The 18,102-nt window shown below is 47.6% G+C and overlaps 1 protein-coding gene across 1 annotated transcript in view; it reads left to right on the forward strand.

Annotated features, from left to right (window-relative positions):
- The window catches only part of LOC142578449 (putative 4-coumarate--CoA ligase 1), a 234,005-nt gene that overhangs the window by 57,983 nt on the left and 157,920 nt on the right, over positions 1-18,102 (forward strand). Inside the window, exons 4-5 of the mRNA XM_075687831.1 lie at positions 220-422; positions 5,066-5,234. Of these exons, the coding sequence (XP_075543946.1) occupies positions 220-422; positions 5,066-5,234 (372 nt within the window). The remainder of the gene's footprint in view (positions 1-219; positions 423-5,065; positions 5,235-18,102) is intronic.

Raw genomic sequence — 18,102 nt, forward strand, 5'->3', positions numbered from 1 at the left:
ATTCGAATGTAGCAAACGCGCCATTAAGTGCTCAATCTCCTCGTCCTAAGCGTTTTATTATCGCTTAACACTTTGCATTTGTAACTACAGTGAAGGATATTACCTGAAACTGTTTCTTCCTACAGGTCATACTTCTCAGATGCTTATGCACCAATATAAAGAGCACAGTCCTTTGCAGTAACCCACCGAATGACTAACCAAAACGTGTAATTTATGCAGCTCTTATTCGCAATGGACACTGCAAGCGGATTTGTTTCTACGGCTTCCTTCAAAGAGTTGGACAAGTCAGCCTTCAGAGGGTGTCCTGTTGAAGATCCCCGTGAAGCGATCATCGTCGTCGTCTACACGTCAGGTACCACGGGACTTCCGAAGGGCGTGGAGCACACGCACTACAGCTTCGTCGCCAACTACTTCATTTCTAAGTACGCAGGGCTAGTGTGCTAAGGTTTAAGGTTCCGGACGTTGCATGCGCGCGGCCGACGATTGTATCATTGCTGTTAAAGTGCCGGCACGTCGTGCTTAAGCATTGGTGTATGAAGCATCCGTAGAGATAGATTGACGCACAATTTTTTTATTTCGAGAAGCTTATGCAAATTTCTTTGTACGTGCTGAATACGTACGGGGCAGAAACCTGGAGGCTTATGAAAAGGGTTCTACTTAAATTGAGGACGACGCAAAGAGCTATGGAAAGAAGAATGATAGGTGTAACGTTAAGGGATAAGAAAAGAGCAGACTGGGTGATGGAACAAACGCGAGTTAATAACATCTTAGTTGAAATCAAGAAAAAGAAATGGGGGCATGGACAGGACACGTAGTGAGGAGGGAAGATTTCCGATGGTGATTAAGATGTACCGAATGGATTCCAAGGGAAGGGAAGCGTAGCATAGGGCGGCAGAAAGTCAGGTGGGCGGATGAATTTAAGAAGCTTGCAGGGACACCATGGCCACAATTAGTGCATGACCGGGGTACATGGAGAAGTATGGGAAACGCCTTTGCGCTGCAGTGGGCGTAACCAGGCTGATGACGATGAGGAGGATGATGATGATGATTGAATACTGCACAAGCAACAGAGAAGTGTTCTGATAATGGGCGAGCCTAATTCTGCAGCCGCATTCCGAGAAAGTGACGACGCATGGAACCAATGTAAGTTTATAAGAGCTTTCAGAACTTGTGTTTGGCGAGTTGTGGCATATTAGCAAACTGTTTTATAACTGCGCGATCAAATGACCTCAAAGAAAGCACACAGATACATGCGCCTGTTCTTGTGTGCACTCTCTCTGGTCGTTTGTTCGCGCAGTTATAAAACTGTTTGCTAACCAATGTGATCAAGGGCTAGTAGCAGACCGCCGGATTGCTGAACATTGAGACATAATATTTTCTTCGACGTGGGAATGACGCAGGGTAGACCAGTTACAGTCTTCGATGAGTCTCGCTATGAAGAGTAATCGGCACGCATACAAAGTTTGAGTCACTGGTATTATTCTGGCAGAGTTAGCCTGGCCCCGTGCACTGCTGTAAAAGCTGCAGTCATAATGGAAATAGCTGAGCACGTGACGAAGACCTTGTGCTCGGGTTCGGAACAGGCCGGGACTATCATTCCGAATTTGCCGTTGTTGGGTGCGGCGAACACAACGAAATTGATGAGCATAAAGAGACAAATTCACACGCAGAAATACGACTGTCGTAGACCGGAGGCTGTGTCTATAAGGCAGTTTTGATGGGAGCGCCTGAGTGGAGAAACGAAAGGTAAGCGCTGCAAGAGGAACTGTTTTCGCAGAAGGTACCCATGGTTTCCGTAAGAGTTACAGAGTGGTTGAAAACGATGTTAAGAACTGCAGATAAGAAACAGTCGCCGTCTAGAACTTGAGGTATGATGGCGAAAACGGCAGGAGGGGTGCCTATGAGGCTGTGGATGAATGAGCTCTAGAAAGTATAGCCGGCATGTTACATTGGGGGTATCAGTATGAATTGGAAGTGCAAAACAGAGGACGCTGGTTGAGCACGCCAACTAAAACACGGTTCTGGTAGCAGGCTCTGCTTATACGCACGGTGCACAAAAACAAGAAGAAAACAAATTAGTTGTGTTATAAATGTTCTCCGAAGAATTGCAGGAACGAAGTGGGGTGGCAAAACAGCGTCCCTGCTTCACATCCACTCAGCACTTGTGCGTCAGGGAATTGCTTGCTCCGCCCCTATATTGCACAAATTATCTGCGACGTCCCTCCATCAGCTACAGCTGTTGCAGGATCGGAGTTTATGAGTGCGCCTAGGAGTCCTGCAAGCTACGTACATTCACGTCACCATTGCAGAAGCGCAGGAACCCCATTTGACGGTGATTCGCAGCCTGGAAACTTGCAGAGATCTCTTCAGAATTTCTACTTAGCATTCTGCACACCCCTTTCTCTCTCTGAGAGAGAACCGTTCGGGTGCACAGATACACGCCATGCTTGAAGAGCATAAATCACCACTCCCACGATCACTTTTTTCGGCACTCAGACCTCTGCTACCCACCATGGCTTCTGCAAGCGCCGAAAATAGAAACGTCAATCGAAGGGCTTAAAAATAAAAGAAACGTTTCCACATTAGCAGCAAAACAATTAGCGTCATGCCACCTATTTGAAAAGTACCAGGAATATATTCACGTCTACACGGATGGTTCTGTAATCAAAGAAGTGCGACTGCAGCTTATGTTATACCATCCTTAGTGGTAGAGTACGCTTGTCGACTAGGATGCACGTCGTCACCAAAAATAGCAGAATTATTGGCAATTCTCCAAGCCACTCATTTTATCAAAATATATGAGACACCAACAAAGTGGGTAATTTGCACGGACTCCTCATCGGCTTTAGCATGTCTTCAAAATATTGATGACAGCCAACCATACGAACGAATAACATATGCAGTGCTGAACAGTTTAACTCAGGCTAAGGAAAGAAAATATGAAGTGATAATACAATATGCACCGGGCCATGCTAGTAGAGCAGGCAACGAACTACTGAACTATTTGGTAAAATCGGCCCATACAGATGCAGAAATTCAACCTATTTTTTTAACACCAATGGACACAAAACGGATATTGAGAGTACCAAAGAAAGACGTGTAGGTCAACACGGTTAAATGAAAACACTAAGGAATCATTTTTTTACGAAGTGCACCCTCAGCTCAAATACCAGCTGGATGTTCAACTTTTTAAAAATACCGGGACACTAATTCATCGACTGCGCCTTAGGGCAGCACACACCAAACATTTCCTATATCGCATCAAACGGCCTCCTTCCCTGGCTTGCTCCTGTGGCCACGACGATGAGGATCTTCGCCATCTACTCCTCTAATACCCCATATACAAGATGCAAAGACAGCAGCTAGAACAAGAGCTACCATCCATTGATCCTCACTGGCCTTTCTCACGCGCAATATTGTTGGGCCCATGGCCATCGAAAATAGCACAGTGAAAAGCATCAGAACGCACTTGAACATTTTTATGAAGAAACAGGCATCCTTAACGAGTAAAGATATTGCACTGAATGATTGCACGATGTTACTATAGCTTTTCTCAATTATTTGTAATTATTAGAACTCGCATATGACGTGTTATAGATTGTTTTTTCTGTGCGTGCATTATTTTAAGACTGCGTAATTCCTCATCTGTTTATATGCTCATTGATGTCTACATCATGGCCTTTGTGTGTGATTGTGACTGTTTTCGAACTCATCGTGGTGCAATTCCATTTGACTTTTAAGCTGGTATGTTCATGGGCATATATGACTGTGTTGAGGATTTCTGACCGTATGAAGTGATTTATTTTCATTTTCCTGCGTATATTTTATATTGTTGTTCCCGCTATGAGAAATGGAGTAGCCGTCACGATTATAAGGTGACTACGTCTCTTTCTTTTATTTTCATTTCAATAAAAGAAAGAACGGCCGATGTCGACGGTTGCGCCACTGTTATAGAAGCTCTTCGGAGCTGATACCGCAGATCAGCCCTCATTACTGAGGCCTGAGCTGGGGTGTCCGCGAATACCGTAACACCATCTCCATGATTGTTGAGTCGGTTAAGCTGTGTAAGTATTGTAAAGAGGAGATGGGCAGCCATGTCAGCCGCCTCCGGGAGCTGTATTTCGTAGCTGCGCGAAACGTAGCGCCCACGAGAGAACATTGAGAAGGACCGACCAGTTAGCGGCGAAGTAGACCGGCTTCTTTGCAATTTTGACGAATGGTTGGTTGCGGGTGTAGTGGTTGCTAGGACAGGGCGCATGTATTTCAGTTCAGGACGACAACAAAAAGTAATGAGATCTGTTTTGTTGATGAGGGTCAGTTATTGAGCTGGTATGAATGCTAACAGCCAGCTGCGGTGGTATTTGACCGCAATTAGCCGATCGCCAGGAATACGTGTAGTAGTAACGGACCGGGAGTGTTAGTTGCATTGCATCAAATAACCGCTTTGGTAAAGCTTTGCGTTACATGCATTCTAAACGTGCGCGTTCTATATGCATAATTTTACCTCATCCTCCGAGGGAGCCGTGCTTCTGCAGGCAGTATTGGCAAACTTTGAAGTACTAGAAAAACAACATTGACATTCTCTTCCCTAGGAAGGCAAAGACAGGCCATGTTTCAATCGTGTCTAACTAACCATTCTGTGATATGGCCCCTTATGGTACTAGCTGACACTACTTACTTGAACAAGCACTGCTCATTCTCTTTTTTGATAGATCGATTGAGGAATTCGGCTTGTAACACCAGCATGCCATGGGATGTGGTGCGAAGGTACTGCGACCTGCAGTTATTGCTGCAAAGTTACATTTGTTTGTTAACACAGTGATTTGTTTGCTGCCAGCTTCGTACTCTTAGGATGTTTGCCTTGGAATATCAGATAGCATTGAGGAGTACGGGAGTGTGATATGCTACTAGAAGGCATCGTTCGTACAGTCAAGCATATAAAGTCGGACGAGACTGTGTACCAAGGACGTCTAAAGAGCAAGCCCTGAATTGTCATCACGCGTGTATAATAAATTGGTAAAAATAGGCCGGACAACTTGGGAAAACAAGCCTTCTTGCTTTTCAGACCATGCAGTTCGTCCGACGAAAAAGATACTGTGCTAGCTTCAGCTCCCATCGCCCACCTATCTGGGTTGCTTCTTGGTTTGATGGCTGTGCTCGATGGATCAATGTGTGTCCTAACGCAGCCAGGCGTCAAGTTGCAGGAGATGGTTAAACTTATCAAGGAGCACAATGTAAGTACTTTATCATGTGAAAAAAATATTCCTTTACCAACCTATGTAAATAAAGTAACAGTTTCGCCCTAAAGGGAAAGCATAGATTACGATAGCACATTAGTAGACAGACATACGAGTTGATGATAGTAGTTGGATAGACCGCATAAAGTTGTAAACACTCGCTTACAAACTAAATTAAATAACAAGATATGAGCACGCACAGGTACACATGCCCACCTCTCACTCGATGACCGCGGACACTCTCTGTCGAATTGCTGTCGTAAGGAAGCGCTACAGCAGCAGCGAGCGAAGTGGCATTCGTGCTGTCTATCACCTCAACGCAAACTGAGCGGTGAGAACGCAGCACTTGCAAAGCTTCGAGCTCTCGGCCCATCTAGCGTCTGCTCCCAATGTAGATCGCTTTCAAGATAAAGCCCGCATCACTGCGTGTTGCTGCCACGTTCCGTGTGCGCAACGAAAGACGGCACGCTTCCTACCTGATTTTCTCCCTTGACCGCGCGAGATTGAGCCGCGATCGCCCGCCCACCCTCGCAAGCCTTCATCGCACATACAGCATATGGACCGTGGCGACGTTTTTCTAGGCCTTGGACGTTTTATGAAACGTCACGCCGACGGCGACAGAAAAAATACACCTTGAGCGTTCGTTTAAATGCTAACGCAATAAAGGAATGGATGCATGCATCTGTTCCCCTTCCCTCCATAGTACCAATATTTGAAATAATAATTGCTTAAGCTATTTCTTATACGCAATTAAAACGTGGCGAATGTAGCATTTCTATCATGTCCTCCTCATCCTCATTACTATAATCATCATCAGCCAATTTATGTCCACTGCAGGACGAAGGCGTCTCCCTGCGATCTCCAATTCCCCCTGTCCTGCGCAAACCGATTCCAACTAGCACTCTCAAATATTTGGCCTATTGATGCATAAAGGACAGTCTCCTTTTGTATTGACGTATGGGGTAGTCTATGGATGAGAGTTATTAACAGTAAAAATAAGCTTTCTCTGAAAGGAAGTAAAGGATATGGAGTAACACGCTGGCATCGCTAAGCCTTTTTTTCGGATTACGTGAAAAGCTGCATAAGTACTTTTTAATTCCAAACGTTTGAAATCTAAGAAAAACACTGGGTCATACAAGTAGCATATTAAAAAGGAATTCACGGTTATTTGAGAGAGGAAAAATCCGGATAGAAAGTAGGCTAGAATTTCTAATCGTGCTCGCTGATGTCTTAAGCAAGCGTCACCACCAAAATAAGTCATAACGTGACTGTTTTTCGAAGGTATTAATGCACTACAAACAACATACTTAAATCAAGACCTACTTAATTCGACCCAATCTAGATTCTAGGCTACCTCTCGAAATTTGAAATGTTAAGAAAATATCATTTCCTTGAATGTAAGGCGGACGAAAAAAGGCCTTCTATGGAGAAAAGTTTGAATATGCGTCGAAATGCTGCGCTTTTTCTAATCTACCTTTATAACGCAAACTTCATTTTTATCTCGTGCCATCACGACCCAGTTCACAAACTAAGCTAAATAGACAAGTCACAACAAACGGGCGTCTCAACTTGTCCTAAGTGGCGCCTCAAACCTTTAAGGCTTCCTTTGCCGTGGCTTGTATGATCACGGTACTTTAGGACAACTCAACTTCCCTTTGTCTCCTCATAAAAGGAGCAACATTTTCCACTTTGTACCAACAACCTTCTTGCAGCTGGAAGCGTCTAGCAGTTGCGGCAAATACGCACTCATAAATTCAAGCCTAACCTTATGTTCTCTATAGCGTTATTTTATAAAGAGGAGTGTCCATTATCGTCATCCACCATGTTTCTCTTTCTTTCCCGCTTACCTTTTCGCAGCGAAATGTAGCAGAATAGTGGAGTGCACCTCAGACTGACCTCTCTGCCTTCCAATAATTTTTTTTCTGTCTCTCTATCTCTCGACAAAAATTCTAGGAAATGCGGTATTGTGAATGAAATCAGCCAGCGTGAGCTGGCGCTGCGTTTTGTAGCTATCTCCGGTATCATCGTTACAGCTCCGCTGTCGCGCTTGCTATTTCTTTGTTTTGACAAAAGCTATTGAATACCAGAAGTGCCGACCACTGGAATGTTGGTGCTGAGCTCTAAAGTAGTCACAATGTGCTGACGCTCCACATGTTCTCAGAGAAACTCATTCTACGAGAAGTTTTTTCTTATCTATAATATGCTCCCTGCACCAAACATAAATTTTCGGAAACAGCGCCTAAGAGCATTGCTTAGCAGAATTAATGTTTGCTTGAGTTATTTCACAAGCTGCACATACTAACGGCCTCTTTAGGCTAAGATGCCAGGTCCCCAACTTAGAGAAACCATCTTCAATACATGCCACGATTCTCTAAATTTCATGTATGCGCTTTTGTTCCAGTAGTGTTCAAAACAAATAAAAATGATTGAAATAAAGTAGTGCAACAATCTCATGATTTTAACACGGAGTGTACAGGTGTTTCAATAGACAAGGACATGAGCAGTCTTAACCTGTGCGCTATCCTTTTGAGAAACGCCACATGATTAGGAAATTGCATGTGAACTTAAGCAGTTTCCCACTCAACTGGAAATCTTTAAGAGATACTCTTCAGTTTAGCGTATTTTAGATCACAAAAGCGCGGTAGCCTTCACAGCTATTTTAATATTGCTACGGGATAGTATTTCCAATGACGAAGAGCCGAGCAGTAAGAAGACGACGACGTCGATTTGAAGCTAGCGCGGGCTGTTGCCTCTTGGCCTAGCGCAGCCTATTTTCTTGTAAATATACTTGTCCATCGTTTTTCGTCTGCGTCTTCCTCCGTAACATATCTGCTGGAGGTGGACGTTCCCTGTACCTCGTCACGGAGCTTCGCAGTGGATGGTACGTCGAGCCGTCCTTCATGGCTCCTGGCGACGACAACCCGACTCCGCCGGCTCCGACACCTGCTGCCACCTCGACGACCCACATCACTCTACGCGCTCCCGATGATCCTGGCGTATTCTCGGGCAAAGATGGGGAAGACGTCGATGACTGGATCAGCCTGTATGAACACGTCAGCCGCAATAACCGGTGGGACCCTACTATTATGCTCGCCAACGTAGTCTTTTACCTCGGGGGCACACCTATAGTTTGGTATCGCACGCACGAAGATGACCTCACCAGTTGGGATTCACTTAAGAGACAGCTTCGAGACTTGTTCGGCAACCCCTACGGTCACCAACTTGCCGCGCAGAAGGCGCTTTCCGGCCGTGTGCAGACGTCAACAGAGCCCTATGTCGCGTACATTCAGGACGTCTTGGCTCTGCCGCAAAGTTGACACCCACATGACTGAGTCCGAGAAGGTTGCCCACATCCTCAAAGGCATTGCCGATGACGCCTTCAACTTGCTCGTTTGCAACAACGTAGTGACGGTGGATGCTGTTATAAAAGAGTACCGCCGCCTGGAACTCGCTAAAAGCCGACGTATTGACCAGCAGTTTGCCCGTCTGCCCCACACCCCAGCGACATCTTCCTGTGCCGACACTCCTCGTACCAGCAACACTGCCGATGTTACCAGGATCGTCCGGCGTGAGATCGAGGCTGCCTATCCGGCTGCCTTCGACTCTAGTCCCACCAACACATCTGCAGTCACGGTCTCACTGATCCAGGCAGTTGTCCGCCAAGAGTTCGAAAACATGGGTCTTCACACCATCTTCTTGGCCCATCGTCCTGATACCCGCCCGGCTTCTTCGATTCCGCCCCGTCCCGCATCTTCTTACCTACCAGGTTTCCGCAACCCATCCGAATGGCGCACTGCTGACGACAAGCCCATTTGTTTCACTGCCATCGAATCGGGCACATTTCTCGGCACTGTCACAGTCGCTGGAGTTCCCCGACCCGGCCTACTTACACTGCCTACTCTCGTCCCCCAGGTGGCCCTTCTCGTCCCTATGCCGCACGCTCCGATAACGCCGCCGCTGATTCTCCTGCACCGAACCGCTCCTATTCTCGTTCGCCTTCGCCCCAACGACGACAATCTCGCTCTCCCCAGCCCCGTCGCTCCTATTCGCCGACTCCCTTCGGGCGCCGCTCCCAGCCGGAAAACTAGACGATGCAGCGCCTCGAGGATACGCTGAATTGCTCCCTACGCCGCCAAATCCTCTCCTGACGTTGCCCACTCATCTGAACCTTCTTGACGTGCAAGTCGACGGTGTTTCTGTGTCTGCACTCATAGACACTGGGGCGCATTTGTCCGTAAGGAGCGCTGACCTTCGTAACCGGCTCAAGAAAATTATCACGCCCGCCACGACGCCTGTTGTCTGTGTCACCGATGGCGGAACAGCCCCCGTAATTGGTATGTGTACCACCCGCGTCTCCTTCGCCGGTCGCTCAACAATCGTGCTATTCACAGTGATCGCTCACTGTCCCCACGACATCATCCTCGGCTTAGACTTCCTCTCCGCACATTCTCCTCTCATCGATTGCTCCGCCAGTACTCTCCGCCTTGACCTGCCTGTTCTGGATCCCGCTGAACAACACCCTAATCGCCTCAGTTCCGTCGACTTCGTTCGCTTGCCACCTTCGGCACTGACTTACGTTGACTTCGAGTCATCCCCACCAGTCCCCGACGGTCACTACATCGCGGCTCCTATGCAAGACGTCCTCCTAACACACGGGATCACAGTAGCTCATACAGTTTTATCTATTACGGCGAATTGCGTCTGCCTGCCAGTGGTGAATTTTGGCTTGACGACACAAGTGCTGCCACGCGGGATGTCTCTGGCCCAACTTTGCTCATTCGAGGATCACTCTGTAGCATCGATTTCAGTAGACGACCATTCAGTCGATCCTCCTCTACCGTCGCAGTCGGCAACTTGTACCATCGCCAACTTACAGAAAATGATTGCACCCGACATGCCCTCCGAGCACGCTCGTGTGCTCTACCGCGTGCTGATGTCCTACCAAGATATTTTTGACTTGAATGATCGTCCTTTGGCCCAAACAACAGCTGTTAAACATCGCCTTAATACCGGCGATGCCCCTCCTATTCATCGCCTCCCGTATCGAGTATCACCAGCTGAGCTACAAGTTATTCACACCGAAGTTCGCAAAATGCTTGCCAAGAACATTATTGAACCGTCATGTAGTTCATGGGCGTCACCTGTTGTGCTGGTAAAAAAGAAGGATGGCTGATGGTGCTTTTGCGTGGATTATCGGCACCTTAACAAGGTTACCAAAAAGGACGTGTATCCCCTACCTCGGATTGATGACGCCCTTGACTGCCTCCACGGTGCTCGCTATTTCTCCTCTATTGACCTTCGCTCCGGCTATTGGCAGATTGCCGTGGACGATCTCGACCGCGCGAAGACTCCCTTTGTAACACCTGACGGTCTTTATCAATTCAAAGTGATGCCGTTCGGTCTATGTAACGGTTCTGCCACTTTTGAACGCATGATGGACTCCCTTCTTCACGGTATCAAATGGTCCATGTGCCTGTGCTACTTGGACGAAGTTATAGTATTCGCCCCAACAATCGCTACGCACCTCGAGCGCCTCTCAGCAGTCCTGGACGTTTTTCGGCGAGGCGGTCTGCAGCTCAACGCATCGAAGTGCCAATTCGGCCGTCGCCAGATTACCGTCCTTGGACATCTTGTTGACGCGAACGGAGGGTAACCGGACCCAGACAAGATCCATGCTGTTACGCACTTCCCTGTTCCAAAGTGTGTCAAGGATGTGCGCAGCTTCATCGGTCTTTGCTCGTACTTCCGCCGTTTCGTGAAAAATTTCACGGCCATAGCACGACCACTAACCGAGCTTTTGAAAGACGACGCCCCTTTCCAGTGGGGCGATAACGAGGTCTCTGCATTCTCGCTTCTGATCGACCTTCTCACAACGCCTCCCGGTCTGGCCCATTTCGATCCTTCTGCGCCTACCGAAGTCCGTACTCATGCCAGCGGTCACGGAATTGGCGCAGTACTGGCACAACGCCAGCGTGGCCACGACCGTGTTATCGCTTACGCCAGCAGGCTCCTGTCGCCAGCGGAGCGCAACTATTCCAGCACTGAGCGTCAGTGTCTGGCCTTAGTATGGGCGGTTGCGAAGTTCGGCCCATACTTATATGGCCGACCCTTTTCCGTTGGCACAGACATTCACGCGCTTTGCTGGTTATGCTCATTGAAAGACCCTACAGGAAGACTTGGTCGCTGGGCCTTATGCCTCCGAGAATATTCGTTCTCTGTCACCTACAAATCTGGCCGACTACACAAGGACGCTGACTGCCTGTCTCGCTACCCGGTAGATGAGCCTGACGAAGCCGACAGTAGTAGCGCCGACGGCATTTTCTCTGTGTCTGCCTTCGCTAACATCACCGATGAGCAGTACTGAGACCTATCGCTGCGAGTACTCATCGAGCGTCTGCGGTCTACACCTACCGACGCATCCTTTCGCCTATATGTCCTCCAGGGCGGCATTCTGTACCGAAGGAACTTCCTCCCTGATGGCCCTGATCTTCTTCTTGTCGTGCCAAAGCATCTACGACAGACTGTGCTCTTTGAGATGCATGACGCACCCACTGCAGGACATCTTGGGGTAACCCGCACGTACGACCGCGTCCGCCGCCGCTTCTATTGGCCTGGTCTCGCTCGCTCCGTCCGACGCTCTGTTGCTCCTTGTGATCTCTGCCAGCGTCGGAAAACACCTCAGGTGCTACCTTCCGGTTATTTACAGCCGATCACCATCCCTGTGGAACCGTTCTTTCGTGTTGGATTAGACCTCCATGGTCCCTTTCCCACGTCATCCTCTGGGAACAAATGGGTAGCCGTCGCAACTGATTACGCCACGCGATACGCTATCACGCGAGCTCTCCCTACCAGTTGCGCCACTGACGTCGCGCGCTTTCTCTTGCGGGACATTATCTTAGTGCATGGCGCCCCGCGACAGCTGCTTACTGACTGTGGTCGTAACTTCCTCTCGAAAGTTATCGCCGACATTGTCCGTTCCTGCTCTATTCAACACAAGCTGACTACCTCATACCATCCTCAAACCAATGGCCTGACAGAGCAGTTAAACCGTACTCTTACCGACATGTTGTCCAAGTACGTTTCGAAGGACCACCACGACTGGGACGTTGCCCTTCCTTACGTCACATTTGCTTATATTTCTTCCCGGCACGACACCGCCGGATTTTCTCCATTTTATCTACTCTACGGTTGCGAACCGACCTTGCCCCTTGACACGGTACTTCCTCCTGCTGCGATCTCAACAACCGAGTATGCGCGCGAGGCCATCGCCCTCACCGACCATGCACGCCAGCTTGCCCGTGCTCGACTGACGGACTCGCAAACCACGCAGCAGCGTCAGTACAACGCCCGCCACCGTGACGTACAGTTTTCGCCTGGTGCACTCGTGCTCCAGTGGTCGCCCTCTCGTCAAGTCGGACTTTCCGAGAAGCTCCTTTCGCGACACACAGGGCCCTACCGCGTGCTGCGCCAGGTGACGCCAGTGACTTACGAAATTGCTCCTGTGAGCTCAACCTCGTCATCTACTCTGGCATATACTGATGTCGTGTACGTCAGTAGGCTCAAGACCTACTACATTACTTCAGACTCCGGCCTTTAGTCGCTCCGGGACGGCGCTTTTGCCGCCGGGGGTAGTGCTACGGGATAGTATTTCCAATGACGAAGAGCCGAGCAGTAAGAAGACGACGACGACGATTGGAAGCTAGCGCGGGCTGTTGCCTCTTGGTCAAGCGCTGCCTATTTTCTTGTAAATATACTTGTACATAGTTTTTCGTCTGCGTCTTCCTCCGTAACAATAGTATAAGGTACATTTTTAGCTGCTGCATATTGTTAGAAATTGCCTGTGACATATAGCACAGTTCTAACCCTTGAGATAAATTACTCGATGAGGCGGCTATTATTTCTACGAGAAATCTAGATGCATAATTGATGCATAAGAACATACCTAATAAGCTAATTACACAAATTAACTATGTAAAAATTATTTACAGCACATATTGAAATCTGCGAATTCTCAGCACGACACCTGCTTCGAAATATGCGCCGCCAAACTTGCATGCGAATCCATTGTTGTTCCACTTACCTTTTAACGAAGACGCTGCTTTATACACTGCAGCAGAAAAGTACCTAGGACACCGCTGCATTTCTTCAAACAGATTGAATATTACTGTCTTGACACTGGTGTAGCCCTGAGAATTATTTCTCAGTCGACAGCCTTGCGAACTCGCCAGCTATATCTTGTAGATAGAAAAAAAGTGCCCTACAGTATTAATCAGAAATTATTTAGTTTTTTTGGGTTTTTTTGTCAAAGAATAATTGTGATTACACTTCCAAATTACGGCCGTCTCATCGGGTAATTTATCTCAAAGGTTAGAATTGCGTCATCTACCGCAAGGAAAGTTCAAAACTTTCGCTCAGATAATATATTAGGCATGGTATTTGTAGCTGTAGGTGCACGAGCCCTGAGCAATCGCGCAACGTTCTTACTTCACAGTGTAGGCGTTTCCTTGCGCTGCTCTCAATGGGAAAGTTGTAACGTCGGTGCCTGCATTTTGGCGCAATGAGCAGGCCGTACCGCTGCGAACTAAGGTGACATCGACGCTTTGAAGATCCCACATAACTTCCTTAAAACATGCCGAGTGCCTCTCGTAAAGCCGGAGAATTCGCCAAGGTCTCCCCATTTCTGCAGAAACTTTTCGAAGACTAGCACACAGTAGGGGGAATCTGGATCAAACTTATGCACGCTGGTAGAGTTTTGCCATTTCAAATCCCATACTATCTGTTTTTTTTAATTATCTGCACTGGCACACATTTTTGACGCCGTCATGACTTTCTTATAACAACGACGAAAGAGGCTCCGGCATTAGTATTACGAACTTTCATACACACGCTGATATGATTGCGTGAGCGTTCTTTGGGTACATCACATACTTTGCGTGGGCCATCTCTCTATGTGCCTATCTATGTATCTACCCCTTTTCCTGCCTACCTGAGACACGGGTAGTGTGGTCGAACTCTTACCACATCGGGCAGGTATCCTCACGTAACACGGTTGGAAACAAACCAATTGGTCAAATCGGGTGATCAATATGTGTCAGTGGTGTACATACGTGACTAACGAATCTTTTTCACGTCGACATGCTTAACTGTAGACGACGGACCAGGTAGTCAGCGCTGTTCGAAGAAGATCTTTTACACCTGGCTATATGCCACTCGATCTGCGCCCGTCTTCAATGAACATCTTTGATGAAAGGTGACTTGTGTCACGGCGGGTATGTGCCATTAGGCGTGTGCCGCTCATCAGTGAACTTCTTTCACGACAACTTGGGTAACTAGGTGCGTTCCATGAAATCTGACACATTGGAAGGCTGTAAAAACAAATCCACAGGGTAAGTGTCACTCTTTAAAAATGTGTCGCCAGTTTGGGTCATTGAGTATGTGTCACTGTGTGTTCGGCTAGAGAGGGAACAATTACCTGTGTTCGCCGGCACTGGCGTGCCATGCTTCTTGTCTGCCAGGCAACCCGCGGACTTCTCGGCAGTACAACTAGGTCGCGCAGCGTGCTCAGAAAGAAGCACGAAACAGGAGCCCGGTTGCCGCATGACGCGTTTCTCAACGTTCGAACGCACCGGTTTGTCATGCATATCGGAGGCCACGCCCAGGCTTCACAGCGGCGGCACTAGATGGCAGCGAGTGTTTCTTTGAAAGCGAGAAAGGGGATTCCCGCTGCAGTGTACTCATCATTCATACCTCGATTTGGCGGTGGTAATATGTTGTGTCGCTATATTGATCCCCCCAGCGGTGGCGTAGAGGTAGAGCATCCGTGTCGCGTACAAGTGGACCGTGGTTCGAATCGCGCTGTCGCGCAATTTTCCACCTCAATAAAAAACATTCGCGTGTTGATAAAATTGCATAACACAGGCCTGGAGCGCGGCCTGATCCCGCTGACCAGAACCGGTCACCGGGATCAGAACCGCCACAGCCTCCTATATGAATTCAACAATCAAACCCCTGCCCTCAGTCCCCAGCAGCTGCGAAGCAACTGACCACGGTGGCGGTCACACCTGTGATGCAGCAGAGAGTGCTAAGAATACCTCGGTCCGAACAGGCCGCCATTGGAATCTGAACCTGGCAACTTTTGGTAGAGAGACGAGAACTAGGAGACGGATTCCTGATTAATAAGGATATAGCCGTTACACACAGGAACTCGATAGCATTAACGAGAGGGTGGCATGTCTTGTTGTGAAACTCAAGCAGTACAAATTGAAGGTCGTAGAGGACTACGCCCCTACAATCAGTCATGGTGACCAGGAAGTCGAAAGCTTCTATGAAGACGTGGAATCGGCGATGGATAAAGTCAAAACAAAATGCACTATACTGATGGGCGACTTCAATGCCAGGGTAGGCAAGAAGCAGGTTGGAGATAAGTCAGTGGAGGAAAGAAGCATAGGCTCTAAGAATAGCTGGGGAGAGTTATAAGAGAGGTTTAGAATTGGGCGCCCAAGTGGCTTGGGGACCCAAGAAAATTGCGCGCCACAAGTGCGCATGCGCAGAACCCAAGCCAGTCTTGGGTTCTTGCACTCGCGTTAACCCAAGACCCGAAAATTGAAAACTAGCGTGGGCTCCCAAGCCGTCTTGGGCCGCCCTCGCGGGTGACAGCAATGGCGTACAGCAGATGGCCGCAGAGCAAGCTTTAGTTACTTCTATGATTTTCGCCATTTCACGCGGGTGAACTCGTACTTCTTTAGCAGCGCGTCGCAAGAAAACATCAAGTAAGAGCACTTGGCTTCGATTGGCTTTACTTAGCTTAGAATCGCACACTTAATTAGTAATACTAACCGGTACTAAGAATGTGATTACGTTTTTTACATTTTATTGTTTGCTCCTCTTGCTCAAAATGCATTCTGTTCGTTCTTACTTGTAAGAAAAGGGGTTTTTTTTGCTTTCAAGCACCTTTCTATTTTCCAAACTGCGGCGCCCCGGAGCGCTCAACCCAACGCTGTCTGCGTTCGACCGAATCCTCAAACTCTGCTGCTACTCAAAGCCCAAGAGCAACCGACGCAACGAGGCTTGGGGGCCCAGAGCTATGCGCCTCCAATTCTAAAACTTTCTATTAGTAGAGTTTGCAGAACAGAATAATTTGCGGATAATAAATAACTTTCTCCGCAAGCGGGATAGCCAAAAGTCGACGTGGAGGAGCGCGAATGGTGAGACTAGAAATGAAATAGACCTTATACTCTACGCTAACCCTGGCATGATACAAGATGTGGACGCGCTCGGCAAGGTGCGCTGCAGTCACCATAGAATGGTAAGAACTCGAATTACCCTAGACTTGAGGAAGGAACGGAAGAAACTGGTACATAAGAAGCCGATCAATGAGTTAGCGGTAAGAGGAAAAATATAGGAATTCCGGATGAAGCTGCATAACAGGTTCTCGACCTTAACTCAGGGAGAGGAACTTGGTGTTAACGCAATGAACGACAATCTTATGGGCATCTTTAAGGTTGTCTACAATAGAAGTCGGTGGCAAATCCGTTAGACAGGACACAAGTATGATATCGCAGAAGACGAAAGATCTGATCAAGAAATGCCAATGCAGGAAAACCACCAGCCCTGGAGCTAGGATAGAACTGACAGAACTTTTTAAGTTATTCAACAAACGTAAGACAGTGGACATAAGGGATTATAATAGGGATAGAATTGAGCGGGCTCTCAGGAACGGATGAAGCCTAAAAGCACTGAAAAAGAAACTGGGAATAGGCAAGAATCCGATGTATGCGTTAACAAAGCCGGCAATATCTTTTCTAATATGAATGAGATAGTTCAAGTGGCGGAGTAGTTCTACAGAGATTATACAGTACCAGTGGCAACCAGGACGATAATGGAAGAGAGAATAGTCTAGACGAATTTGAAATGCCACAAGTAACGCCAGAAGAAGTAAACGAAGCCTAGGGAGCTATGCAAACGGGGAAGGCAGCTGGGGAGGATCAGGTAACAGCAGATTTGTTAAAGGATGGGAGGCAGATTGTTCTAGAAAAACTGGTCACCCTGCATATGCAATGCCTCATGACGTCGAGCGTACCGAAATCTTGGAAGAATGCTACCAGAATCAATAAGTCATAAAAAGGGGTCGCCAAAGACTTGAAAAATTATAGACCGGTCAGCTTATTGTCCGTTGCCTACAAAGTATTTACTAAGGTAATCGCATAAAGAATCAGGAACGCCTCAGGCTTGTGTCAACAAAAGTACCAGGCAGGATTTCGTAAAGGCTACTCAACAATAGACCATATTCACACTATCAATCAGGTGATAGAGAAATGTGCGGAATATAACCAACCCTTATATATAGCTTTCATTGATTACGAGAAAGCGTTTGATTTTGTCGAAACCTCAGCAGTCATAGAGGCATTACGGAATCATGGAGAAGACGAGCCGTACGTAAAAATACTGAAGGATATCTATAGCGGCTCCACAGCCACCGTAGGCATCCATAAAGACAGCAACAGAATCTCAATAAAGAAAGGCGTCAGGAAGGGGGATACGATCTTTCCAATGCTATTCACAGAGTGTTTACAGGAGGTATTCTGAGACCTGGATTGGGAAGAATTGGGGATAAGCGTTAATGGAGAATATCTTAGTAACTTGCGAATCGCTCATGATATTGCCTAGCTTAGTAACTTAGGGGACTATTTGCTATGCATTCTCACTAACCTGGAGAGGCAAAGCAATAGGGTGGGTCTAAAAATTAATCTGCAGAAAACTAAAGTAATAACTGTACTTTAGTAATGTACTAATTGTGGCTATGTTGTCCCTGCAAACTTAACCTCATCGGCCCACCTAACTTCCTGCCGCCCCCTGCTACGCTTCC

This window comes from Dermacentor variabilis, chromosome 4 (genome assembly GCF_050947875.1).
Source record: "Dermacentor variabilis isolate Ectoservices chromosome 4, ASM5094787v1, whole genome shotgun sequence".
Classification (NCBI taxonomy): domain Eukaryota; kingdom Metazoa; phylum Arthropoda; class Arachnida; order Ixodida; family Ixodidae; genus Dermacentor; species Dermacentor variabilis.